The sequence below is a fragment of the Symphalangus syndactylus genome, chromosome 19 (genome assembly GCF_028878055.3).
Source record: "Symphalangus syndactylus isolate Jambi chromosome 19, NHGRI_mSymSyn1-v2.1_pri, whole genome shotgun sequence".
Classification (NCBI taxonomy): domain Eukaryota; kingdom Metazoa; phylum Chordata; class Mammalia; order Primates; family Hylobatidae; genus Symphalangus; species Symphalangus syndactylus.
In genome coordinates, this window is record NC_072434.2 from 71,749,936 (window position 1) to 71,763,854 (window position 13,919).

General features: G+C 35.4%; 1 protein-coding gene across 20 annotated transcripts in view; it reads right to left on the reverse strand.

Annotated features, from left to right (window-relative positions):
- Window positions 1-13,919, reverse strand: part of CDC42BPA (CDC42 binding protein kinase alpha) — a 313,445-nt gene that overhangs the window by 212,022 nt on the left and 87,504 nt on the right. For 19 of the 20 annotated variants that reach the window (XR_008649731.2, XM_055235029.2, XM_055235020.2 and 16 more), the window contains exon 3: window positions 6,796-6,879. Coding sequence is in view for 19 of the 20 variants with exons in the window: in XM_055235029.2 (XP_055091004.1) it covers window positions 6,796-6,879 (84 nt within the window). In the remaining variant the exon portion in view is untranslated. Of the gene's footprint in view, window positions 1-6,795; window positions 6,880-12,848; window positions 13,007-13,919 lie in introns of all 20 variants that reach the window. The other variant, XM_055235032.2, reaches the window with a different exon arrangement.

The following is a 13,919-nucleotide window of genomic DNA, read 5'->3' on the forward strand; positions in this document are numbered from 1 at the left end:
GGGTAGAGGCCAGAGATACTGCTAATAACCTACAATGCACACGACAATCCCTCCAACAAAGCATTATCTGGCCCCAGTTGTCAATGAAGTCCCTGTTGAGAAGCCCCGTTTAGATCAATATTAACCAAATCATGATGCACATATGCCCTGGGTATATATATATATTCATAAAGGTGCTCTGGGGATTCAACATGCTTAAAGGCTTTAGTAATATCTACTTCATTACTTTTTTAAAAAAAAACTAAACACTATCTCCCCCCTTTAAAAAGAGAATATTTGATATCTAAGAATGTATTAATAACAAACATGTAGGAAGGGCTACTGTAGATCATATCACTTCCTCGGATTCACTCACTTTCTCAACCAAATGTTCATCCAAACATTCGGCTTGCCACAGTGATGTTTTCAACTGTTATACAGTTTTCCTTTTTAAAAAATATTCAGTCTATATTATTTAAATTTTATCCTTAATGGACTATTGGGATAAAGGGGAACAGGAATGCCTATGTTGAAACACAAGTTAGTAAGGACTACATACATAAATGGTAATTCTGGAAAGTTGACACAGGATTCTCTTCACCACATTGATAAGATGCACTGATCAGACTAACAATCTTATACTGCACATCAAAACTGCACAGATACTTGGAAAGCATGAGTTAAAAAGAAACAAAATCCACTGATGATTATATCTACTTTGGCTTATCATTTAGTAGGAATAAAGACTTCACTCTTCCATAGAATACTATCACAGAGAAACTCTTTCAAATAATAACTGAATCTTTCTCTAATATTTGAAGGAAAGAACAACATTTTTCATTTTTAAAACCTAAATCGGTGAAATTTTAAATTGCAAAATGTAAGAATTCCAAGTATTACCATGGCATCAATCCACTTTTAAGTCTTCATTTTAATATATATTTGATGGCCAAATCAAACATGAGATGTATCATTTTTAACTTATTTTTCAGTAAAAAGTTTTAAATATAATTTTAAATATAGAAATAATTTGGTAACATCCACAACTGCCAAGTGTGTGGGAAAACAGACATGTTTACATACTATGAGTGCAAAGATAATAGTCCAACTTTTATAGAAGATAATTTTCTTGGAACAATAGCTATCAAAGTTTAAATGTCTCCCCTCCCCAACTAAAATCCCAGAGTCTGACTAGCAAGGAGTTTAATTTAGGGAGCGGATAAGTTCTAGGTCAAGCATAAAATGATAATCCCTTCATGTAAAAATTATCCTTGAAATCATTTCAACTTCAGTATACACAAGCTGAAGTGCCTCAGGGTAGCCCACAGCAATATCTCTAACAGCATTTCATAGTAAAATTTTTTTAAATTTTACATGGCACATACTTTTTGGGTAGCATGACTAGTTTTGATGCACTAGTTTCCATCCTGTTTCGAAATTTCTCTTGGCTAAACACATGCAGATAGATAAATGGTAAAATAATGAAATGTATTGACAGTTTGACACTTCATCTTTGTAAGAATTCACACTACTGATAAACTCACAAAAGTTTATCCAGTATATATAAAGATTTTTACAACATGGTTCAAAATAGTAAAACTAAGGAAACAATCTAAATTCCCATAAACTTAAAAAAAAAAATCAACCTAATAAAAAATATAGCCATTCAGGCCAGGCGCAGTGGCTCACGCCTATATCCCAGCACTGTGGGGGGCTGAGGCAGATGGATCACCTGAGGTTAGGAGTTCAAGACCAGCCTGGCCAATATGGCAAAACTCTGTCTCTACTAAAAATACAAAAATTAGCTGGGTGTGGTGGTGGGCTCCTGTTATCCCAGCTACTTGGGAGGCTGAGGTAGGAGAATCACTTGAACCCTGAAGGAGGAGGCTGCAGTGAGCCAAGATCTCGCCACTGCACTCCAGCCTAGGCAACAGAGTGAGACTCTGTCCCCCCAAAAAAAAAAAAAAGAAAGAAAAAAAAAATATACACACACACACACACACACATATAGAGAGAGCCATTCAGTATAGTGAAGCTATTAACAAAGAATGAGATATTATAAATGTATTAAATATATAGAAATGAAAAATATACATATTTTAAGTGAAAAAGCAATATGAAAAATCAGCCTTGTAATATGATTTCATTATAATAAAATTTTCTGTTAAGGATAAATAAGAAACCCTTACTAATGATCTACTTAAGACAGAAGGACAGGGTATCTAAGGGAGAAAAGGGAACTTGCATTTGTTCATTTTTTACTTTGTGTAGTACTTTACTAATAGTAACAATTATAAAAATAGCCGAACAAGGATAACAACAATAGAAAAACTAATAAAACAATAGGCATAAATCAGCACTGTCACAGATAAACTAAGATACACTGTTACCCTACTCATGAGACCTTATTATCTTCAGTTTATACATGAGAAAATTTAGCCTTAGAAAGGTTTAACTGTCAGCCCAGTGCAGTGGCTCGCACCTGTAATCCCAGCATTTTGGGAGGCCGAGGCAGGCAGATCACTTGAGCCCAGGAGTTTGAGACTAGCCTGAGCAATACAGTGAGACCCCCATCTCGACAGAAAATACAAAAATTAGCTGAGTGTGGTGGCATGTGCCTGTAGTCCCAGTTACTCCCAGGCTAAGGTGAGAGGATCCCTTGAGCCCAGGAGGCAGGGGTTGCAGTGAGCCAAGATCCTAACACTGCACTCCAGCCTGGGCAACATAGCAAGACTCTGCCTCAATAAATAAATAAAAATAGGCTGGGCGCGGTGGCTCACGCTTGTAATCCCAGCACTTTGGGAGGCCAAGGCAGGCGGATCACGAGGTCAGGAGATCGAGACCATGGTGAAACCCTGTCTCTATTAAAAATATAAAAAAATCAGCCGGGCGTGGTGGCGGGCGCCTGTAGTCCCAGCTACTCGGAGAGGCTGAGGCAGGAGAATGGCGTGAACCCGGGAGGCGGAGCTTGCAGTGAGCCGAGATCGCGCCACTGCACTCCAGCCTGGGCGGCAGAGCGAGACTCCGCCTCAAAAAAAAAAAAAAAAAAAAAAAAATTTTTAAAAGGTTTTATAAAAAGGTTTAACTCTCAAGACAGTGAGTGTTTCCATAAACTATACCACATCTCCTCATGAAATGAGTAAAGACATCTCTTAGTGAGCGATGTCAGTACTCACTGAACAAATGTGAAGAAAGAAGTAAAATTTACAGAACAGATTGAGAGCAGTAGTTAATTCATTAATTTAGGAGGTTGTTGATAAACTAGCAAAGTCTGTAAATGATGAACTTGTAGAGTTACTGGTGATAAACTAGCAAAGTTTGTAAATGATAAATCTGTGAAATTATTGGACAATTATTATATTATTATACCTTTCTGTCCAGGTATAGAAAGACAGGAGGCTTCCTAGCACCTTTGAGTAACCTGTATCTCATTAATTACATATTTGACATATAGCTTGAAACAGAATAAGGTAAATAAGTTGGACATAAACCTCTGAAAAAATTGTTTTAAACATCAACAATACACAAATAAAAAATAAGAAATTTTGCTGCTCATTTGTAATTTATTAAGCATTACTGGTAGGTCTTGTTTTCCAAAGTTGGATAAGTCATGGTCAGAAGGATTTTTAGAAATGTTTTTGTTTTTAAAAAGATCTGCTTATTCAAGAATAGAAATATAATTTCTATTTTAAAGTGCATTCTTCCTTAAAAGTTTCAATGTAGAATTTCTGCCTGAAAGATAAAAGTTTTCTCAAATAGTTTGAGGAGAGTACCTTTCAAATATGGAATCAGTCTTGCATCCCAACAATAAACCACACTTGGGCATGGTATATAATTCTTTTAACATATTGCTGAATTGTATTTGCAAATATTTTGTCAAAGATATTTGCATCTATATGCATGAGGAATATTTATCTTAAACTTTCTTTGTATGGTCCTTGTCAAGTTTTTCTATCAGCATAATACTGACCTCCAAAAGGGGTCTTATACTCTAAGGTCCTGTGGTCCCTAGCTGGTCTACCTTATTCTCTCTACCTTTTGTGTTCTTCCAATGTTTGTTTTATATATAAATGTCCAGAATCTTTAGCTGTACTTCACAGAAGAACAGGGAGAAGTGAGTCTATTCTATCTTGTCTCAGAAACAGAATATATTAATACTTGTTAATTGAATTAAATATTTGATTTTAAATTATGTTTTATTTTGAATTTTGCCACTTCCAGCTGTAATGAAAGCTAACCCAGTTATTCGTCCTTTTCACAATTCTTCCCCAACATATCCAGCTTCATTAAAAAAAGTATAAACTTTAATTCAATTTTTTAAAAGTTCTAACTCTGAAACAGTAAACTGACTACAGTTGTTATTTCTGCTAAACAGAACATAATTATTTACTCTTTTGTAATAATGGGATTTGTTGCTCTAGCTGCTGGGAATGCTGTCACACTTTCAGGGTTTGCATCAGCTGAAGAAAGCCTACCAGTCCAAGGCCATGTCCTTCAGGGGTAGCCCATGTCCACTGACTAGTAGAAGCAGGTGTATAAAGGTCTAGACATTTTGATCCAATGTAGGACACTTCTCAAGAGCCATTTCTGCTACAGAGCTCCCAGTGGAATCAACTGAGGCTGAGGGGACAAGTTTACAAATCCTATTTCCCTCCCTTCCCTTCTACAGGTAGGGATTTCTCAAAAGAAATCCCTAACAAATATCTGCACAATAAACTCAATCTCGGTATTTACTCCTTGAGAAACCCAACCAGTGACAGTAAGGCAATTCAGTCTTAGGGAAATTAAAAGTAAAAACTAAGGTGTTGAATATAATGGACACTGGCACATATCCCAGTGACACATGTGACATTAAAGCTCTCAGATACTTTGTCAAACATGATATTACTATACAATAATTACCTCTGGGGGGATGCAGATAAAAAGGAACAATTATACACTATTAATAGGAATGTAAATTAGTATAATCTTTATGGAAAACAGTATGTCGATTTCTCAGAACTACCATTCCATCCAGCAATCCCACTACTGGGTATCTATCCAAAGGAAAAAAAATCATTATATCAAAAAGATACCTGTACTCATATGTTTATCACAGCACTATTCCCAATAGCAAAGTCATAGAATCAATCTTGCTGTCCATTAACGCAGGACTGAAGAAAATGTGATGTGTGTATACATATATGTATGTATGTATGCATGCATATGTGTGTATACATATATGTATGTATGTATGCATATGTGTGTGTATATATATATATACATAAATACATATATGAAATTTTATCTTCTGCAGCAACATGAATGGAACCGGAGATCATTATCCTAAGTGAAAAAACTCAGAAAGCCAAATACCACATGTTCTCACTTATAAGTGGAAGCTAAACTATGAGTACACATGGACATACAGAGTGGAATAATACATTGCAGATTATAAAAGGTGGGAGGGTGGGAAGGGGGTGAGGGTTGACAAGTTGCCTATTGGGTCCAACGTTCACTATTTGGGTGATGGGTTCACCAGATGGGTATTTTACCACAATGCAATATATGCATGTCAGCAATCTGCACCTACATCTCCTAAATACATAAAAACAAAAGAAAAAGTTTAATGAAGAAATAGTATTTTAAAAGTAATAATGACCTCTGGGAGTTAGAGAAAGGATGGACTTGGATGGTGAAAGAACACTTTGGCTTTATCTGTAATATGCTATTATTTGTTTTACAAAGAATATATTTGTGCTTCACTTCTGAGGGTTTTTGTTTGTTTTCTTTTTTTTTTTTTAGTTTAAAGAAAAAAAACTGAAAGCAAAAACTTGGCCAAAATGTTATTAATTCTGGGTAACAGAACAAAGGTGATTATTAGTTTTTTCTTTGTGTTTTCAAATTTCCCCAAAGAAATAAATAATGAAGTATTTACTTTCACTGCCACCATATCTGTCATCATGGGAACGCTTTTTGCTTTTCCCTATATGTTTGTTCATCTTAGGGTTGCTACAAGTATTGACAGATAAAGATTTCTAAAGGCGAATTTCTCGTTATTTTCTTACTAATCTTACCAACTTCCAGGGCTATTACTCAGCCTGCTTGTCAGTATCACCTTTTACCGGTTAAAATACTGACAGAATTCTACCCCAGTTAAGTTCTGCTTCCCTGAAGCCCCAGAATGCCTATCCCATTCAACCCTTCACCATGATACAGCACAGCAGAGGACCCCCCAGAACTCGACCCCAAATCTATGTGTGACATCAGTTCTGACCAGGCCATACCAGCTGCTGGATATTTTTAACATCACTCCAGCCAATCCTTCCCTTAAATCTACATAAAAATGCAGGCAGTTCTTACACTACTAGATTTTACTACAACTCCTGTAATATAAAACAAAATACAAAGTGACTGCATAATCAGCATTAAACAGAATTTCTAGAGGGCATGTTCAAAACTCCTGCTGACTTTTGCTTGTAGCAGAATAAAGATAAATACAGAATAATATAAACAAGTTACGTCACGTTAGAAATCAACCACTACAAAATGTCTTTCTATAAAAGAAAGTAGTTTGCAGACATCCTTTAAATATAGCTGCATAAGCCCCACATTACGAGGGTTTCCATTTAGTAATCCACTAATATTAAATTAGCATTATGGATTGTAACCTTTTCATAATTATATCACAATTGTGTTGAATTTGTCTCTTATGCCTTAAAAAAGTCACCATAGACAAAATGTTACCAAGTAATATTTAATGAGCTCTATGTAATTTTATAGTTCCTGAAAAATATTTCTAAAATATTTACATATTCTAGTACATAAGACTCTTACCTCAGCTCTTTTCAGCATTTCCCATTTATTCAATATTTTCATGGCAAATACTTTATCTGCATTTTTTAGTTTTACTACAGCAACCTAGAAAAGATAAAGGAAATACAAATTTTAAAATAATGACAAATAATTTTTTCAGCCATCCATTTTCCTTTTTCCTCTCTGTAAAAAAATAAATACCAATTATCAATTATGTCAATGCAGTTCAAATTCTAAGACCCTAAATTAAATAATGTTGCCAGATGAAAAAGTTAGTGAACATGTGCCAAACTAGTAACTGTATTTGTGAACACTGTATTAGTTGGTAATTATACATTATATCCCCCTTTCCAAGTTTTCTGCCCTGGAATTCAAACTCAATATCTACTATCACTAAGAAACTGAACAAAATGCTCAACGGGAAAGAACTAGAGCTTATTAAATAATGCATGCAAAATTCCAACACCATGTTACAAGGAAGGCCAGCTGCCAAAACAAATATGTTCTGTGAGGATCAAACAATATGAAATAAACTAAAAATGATCCTATTTTTCATATCACATACTCTTAATACTATACCATAACCCCCAAACCACATACACACATATACATACGCATAGAGAGCAATTAAAACTAACAATTTTACAAAAACTAAACTTTACACATCCCTTCCAAAAAGAAAAAAAAGGAACATTTATTTCTGTATATTTCAATTGCAGATCAAAAACTATCAAATACAATAAATAAAATCCCTTTCTCACTCTCAACAAATTGATTACATTTCTATTTCTATCTCTCTGCTTCAGTTTAACCAGGTAATCTGTAAGACCACTTCCAGCCCACTGGATTTGCCATAGACCAGAGGCTAGCCTACAAAAGAGGAAAACAAAGGTTGAACGAGGATGTTTCCAGTTATGGGGGGTGGGTGGGGAGGAAGAGAAATGCTACCCTAATATGCAGAAAGGGAGGTCAAACTATATACAGCAGATCTTCAAACTGCTGTTCAATGGGATATTTCCAAAAACAGAGTATAGGTTTAAATTCAAGTGCAAAGAAAAAAAAAAAAACCTAGTAGCAAATGTGCATATCAAGGTTATTTAATAAATTTATATCTGGATCAGACTGCAATAAAAGTTACATGACCATATAATTACAGTAAGTGTATAAATACTAAATATTTCTTGGTAATTTTTATAAGTGATTATAATGACTTTGATTATAGTTTGTCACCAATTAAAATGGATGAGAAAGAAAGGAAGTATCTCAATTTCAAACAATTAAATTGTTCTCCCAATGGGCTCATAAAGAGGGCTGTAATAAAGAATAAAGAAAAACTTGAAACACTGTTTCACTAAGATCTCTGAAGGGGTGAACACACCACTTGAGCTACTGCTTAGACTCTAAAATCAAACCCTGCACAATTGGGAGCGCACATGGACAGAGGGACAGGAGCACTAAGCTATGCAAGACTAAATTTAGGGCGGGGAAAACACACAGAACGCTATGACTTATACCCTCTTACTCTGACTGAGGGAAGAATAGCTGAAAGACTCCAAAACTTAGGTATCTTCCCCTCCTAAGGTCACAATGTGAGAAAAGTACTAGCAGTACTCTACAATTCACCAGTTTTCTATAAGTATGTATCTAATGATAACTACTAATAACAGTAGTGGTAGTAGTAGTACCCACCCAATACTACCAGTATAAATCTAGTAGAAGAAGGAGTGTGTTCTAAATGCCAGGCACTACGGTAAGAGTTTTATATAGGTCCATAATCCCTTATCTGCAATTCTAAAAGACAAAAGGTTTTCATAACTCATTTGGCAGCATGTAGTGACATCAGGCTATTAATATTCTTGCTTTTTAATCTCAGTGTAAAAACAAACATGCTTCATTGAAGAAACGTAAATGTATCTGTTTACGAAGTGCTGCTCCAAACCCCAATGGGAATGTTACATAAAATAGAGTACACAAACTAAATTATCTTTCCAATATCCAAAAATATTGAAACCAAAACCACCTCTGGAATATACAACTGTGCAGTAGGAATAATGATGATGCCTAATATTTATTGAACACTCAAATACTTAGCTAGCATTTATTGTGGCTGTTTTGGGGAGTGGTAATAGCATGGATTCTGAAGCCAGACTATTTGGGTTTGAATCCTAGTTTTGTCCTTAGCTGTATAACTCTAGGCAAAAACCTTAACCTTTCAATACTTCAGTGTCCTTGTCATGATCACGGGGTTAGTAACAATACTTACATCATTGTGGTAAAGATTTGAAAAATTAATACAAGTATAATCCTTGTACTTGGGATTATTGACCACTAATTATTGAGGTATTGTGGTGTAACTGATCAGGGACAAAATGAGACCCATTCTACACACCTGTGCAGTCATCAGGGATGCCATGCTGCTGCAGGGTGAAAAATATTTTCAAGTTTTTCAAGGGTCTGGCACTTAGTAAGCATTCTCTAACTGTTAGCTATGATTATGTGCCAGGCATTGCACTAAGCGCATTATAGCCCAATCTCTTCACTGCCAACTCTACCTCTAATATGTGACAAAGAATATAACTCTTAATTTCTTCAGTTTCTTTAACTACCAAAATAAAAAATCTTTCATCTCTTTAATTTCTAACTTTCTGTAATTTTAGACTTATGACAAATATATTTACATAGAAATATGGATAGAAATACCCTCAACTGAATATATCTATATACAAATAACAACTAAGCCACAATATTCACCACAGTGTGGTTTTCAATAGTAAAATATTGAAATGAATTTAAATATTCTAAATGATCAATTTGACTATATGGTATCTCACAGTATGACAGAAAAATTACTCATACACTTGAAAAAATTACTGAGGAATGTTAATAGGGAAAGTTCACAGTATAATGTTAAACAAATAAGTTTATTAAAGTATGTATACTGTGACTTTTTTTCTCTATTTATATATATAAACACACACATAAAATATGTACCATAAATTTCTATGCTTTATCAAAAGATCAAGTATTTCTAAGTGATGCAATTTCTACTTGCTTTTCTACATTTTCTATATAAAACACATAAAATTTGAAGCATGGAATGAGGTAGTATGGGATACCACATCACATCCTGGTCATGAAATGACTGCTAATTATCGAGGTATTGTGGTGTAACTGATCAGGGCTAAAATGAGACTACACGTGTGTGGCAGGAATGCCATGCTGCTGCAGGGTGGAAAACATTTTCAAAGCTATCTTATAACAGTTTCATGAGCTACCTACAATCTTTTCTGGAATAAGGTGAGTGTGGTGAAATGAAAGTCAGTTCAGGAAGTATTCTTGAATTACCGAATTGATAAATGATGAGAAAAGAATATGAGGCTTACAAAGTAATAAAATAAAATTAAACTGATCTTGCTTTTCTCCTTTAACACTGAAAGTCATATTGATATTCATTTCAGTAGCTAAAAATCAAGAAGAAAAGGATTCTCTTAGAACTCTAACCTCAGGTCCTGTATTTTCAAGAACCATAGCTTAACATATAACAGTGTAGTCTGTTAAAATGTCCTTTCTTGTTTAGCTTGATCAAAATTAAAAGTACATTTAGTATGAACTGCAAGACTATAGTTTAACATAGAACAAAGATATATTTTTAAAAACACTAGCAATGTCTTGAAAGACTTCATAGTAAAAACATGATGCTAGAAAACCTGTAATAATAATTCAAGAATTATTTCTGTAAACACTACAGAAATAATCACTAAGTGACAAATGTATACAAATCAGTTCTTAAACAAAATATATTATCATTTGAAGCTACAAACTAGTTACAAATTGCAGTTACAGAATGCTGTAACAGTATTTTATGTTCATTCTTAAGTTACAGGTTGTAGAATACAGAAACAGTTGCCACGGAGTTCTATAAATCTAGTCTTCCTGCATATAGCAAGAATTCATTAACCATACCTCCTCTGTTCCAACCCATTCCAAGCTACCATTACATGGCTCATGTCTGTAATCCCAGCACTTCGGGAAGCCGAGGTGGGTGGATCACCTGTGGTCAGGAGTTCGAGACCAGTCTGGCCAACACAGTGAAACCCCATCTCTATTAAAAATACAAAAATTGGCTGGGTGTGCTGGCGGGCGCCTGTAGTCCCAGATACTAGGGAGGCTGAGGCAGGAGAACTGCTTGAACCCGGGGGACGGAGGTTGCAGTGAGCCAAGATCGCGCCACTGCACTTCAGCCCGGGCTGAAGTGAGTGAGACTCCGTCTCAAAAAGAAAAAAAAAAAGAAAATCTTGCCTGGATTGTCCTACCTGACCTCTCTACTTCTGCCCTCTCATCCCACAATCTATCCTCAACACTGAAGCCACAGTTGATCCTCTTGAAATGTAGCTCAGATCATGACACTCCTCTGTTCCACAGCGTCCAATGGTTTCCCATCTCTCTCCAAGTAAAAGTCAAAATCCTTACTATGCCTTATAGGGCCAACATGTTCTGGCCCTCCATCTTCCCTGACCTCATGCTACTCTCCCCCTGGTTCACTCTGCTCCAGCTATAATGATCACCTTGCTCAATCCCAACTAGCCTTTGCACTTGTTGATCCCTAGGCCTGGAATATTCTAGCCCCACAAAGCCACACAGCTTTCTCTCTCACTCCTTCAATGAAATGTCACTTTACCCCTTGACATTTTCTAACCCATTTCTTTGCTTCCCTTTCCCATTAGTTATCATTATTTCATGGACTATGTATTCTATTTATGTATTTTGTTCATTGTTTACTTCGTTCACTACAATATAAGCTAATGAGGGCAGGGAGTTTTTTCCTATTTTTTCACTAGTACACACCTAGTAATTGGGAATCTATAGGTACTCAATAAACATTAGCTGAATTAATGATGAATGACTGGTAATCTATGTGGGTGTATATACATGCAAAGTTTACGGCATCAATATTCTCAGCTGCAAGTATACAACTAAACTGACACTAAAACTCAAAAACTAGGTATTATGACAAAAGAGATACAACTGTGTATTTTGTGATTTATTAAACATCTATCAGCTTATTCCAGCTCATTCTGCTCTCTTAACAGGCATCGAAGCCCTGACTTCACAACTTGGCCTTTATTATCTTTTATCTGTTGCTGCTCACTACTTATTGTCTTTTTCACCTTTTAATTTCCCCTACATATCATCTACTACCATTTATGATTAATAATAATAAAATAACAAAAAATAATTCTTATTTATAAAAAGCTTATTCTGTGCCTAGCACTGGGCTGAGCATATTACATATATTACCCCTCATTTAATCCTTATGCCAATCTAAAGCAGATTCTACAATCCCCACTTAAATTAGTAAACTAATGTTTGGAGAAGTTAATTAACTTACTGATAGTGACAAAATTAATAAGTAATAGAACCAGAATATGTACCTGGCTGTCTAATAAGAGAGCTAGTATACTTTACTACTCTAAGTACTGAATAGTTACATAAGTACTGAAGAGCTCTTCCCATTCATCATACCTATAATTCTGATACCTATTGACACGTTAATGGTGATCGTTACAAAATGTATAGAAATCACTGTATTTGCGTTCTTAAAAACTGTTCTGTGAGTGACTAATTTGTGTTCAAAATATTTATTAAAAATGGGGGAGGGAACTAAATATTATCTTTAATAAGCAAACTAAAACATTACAAAGAGTTTATTAAACCAGCCAGAGATATCCTTTCTATGGAGACAGAATTTATATATTCAGTAGCAACAGTCAAAATACTTTAAAACTGGGACAGCATGGGCATCAACCAATCAGAACAAACACTGGCTATAAAATACAGTATGCCCACACCAGTTTGCCCCTACAGACTGAAGACTAGCACCATCAAAGGTGAATCATGCAATATAACTTCTTACTCTCCCATGAATGCCAGGAGAGCCAGAGTAAAAGATTTTTTAAAGAAGAATGAATGGCTAAAGGTAATTCTCGTTTCAGATCCTAGAACTGGATTATGCAGACATGTAAGGGCCTAGTTATATAATTAGAGGAAGCAGGCTAATTAAAAGCTTTTGACACCTGAAGCAGGGGTAGCAGGCCAAAGCAGCAAGCTTTCACAACAAGCTCTGAAGCCCAGAAGCCTTGAAGCTGCCGGAGCAAGGCTGGAGCAGGCAGAAGCGGTGAGCCACCAGGAAACTGTTGACAGGCAACACCCAGGGCGTAAGTTAAAGGTTTTCCTGAAAGCAAAAAGGAAAACCCAGCGTTAAGTTAAGCAGTAACTAACACAATTGAGTTGTAGAGAGAAGGTTCGTAACTCACTGAGCTGCTGAATTTCAATTATATCTTGCTCACTGTTTCCCACGATTTATGCATTTCTTATAAGAGTTACATAAATGATGCATTTATTTTCATGGTTTTTTTTTTAAGAAAGAGCATAATTGATAGAAATGCTCCTATCAAATATTCATGCAGAGGTGAGCCTATCCACTGGGCCTATATATCTATTGACAAATTCCTGGTAGAAGATAAAACATCTTGGAGGAAATGATTCTCTCTCTAGGGTCTCCTCATTTCTAAACCTACTAGTTCATAAACACTACAGGGTATGTAAGCCCAGCAGAGATATTTTCATCAGGAATGAATAAGCAGTAAAGCTCATAATTCAGCCAATACTACCTTTCTATACAAAATCAATTGTCTTGAAATAACAGAGTTAATTACCAGCAACCTGTTGCTTTTATTTTATATATTTTAATCAATACACACATACAGCAAGAACACAGCAAAAAAAATTTTAAAAGACACCTCACACTAAATCTCAAATATTATCAGTCATGCATCAAGTGCTCTGACTTGATCCTGGAGGTTTAAATGGCACTGACCTGTGACCAGGCAGGACGTGACTGACTGCTGGACTGCTATCTGCTGCCACCAACTCCCCAGCCCTGTACCCCATTCTTTAATTCTTCCAAGCATCAGGACAGTAGAGCAAATTTGGCTGTCCTTAACTAACTGCCTTACATATCCTAATGAGCAACTACAAGTAATTTTTCAATTCCCTGTCTTTTTTTTTCAGTCTCTTTAATGAAAAAAAGTCATGTTTTTTACATATATATATATACACATATATATATACACACACACATATGT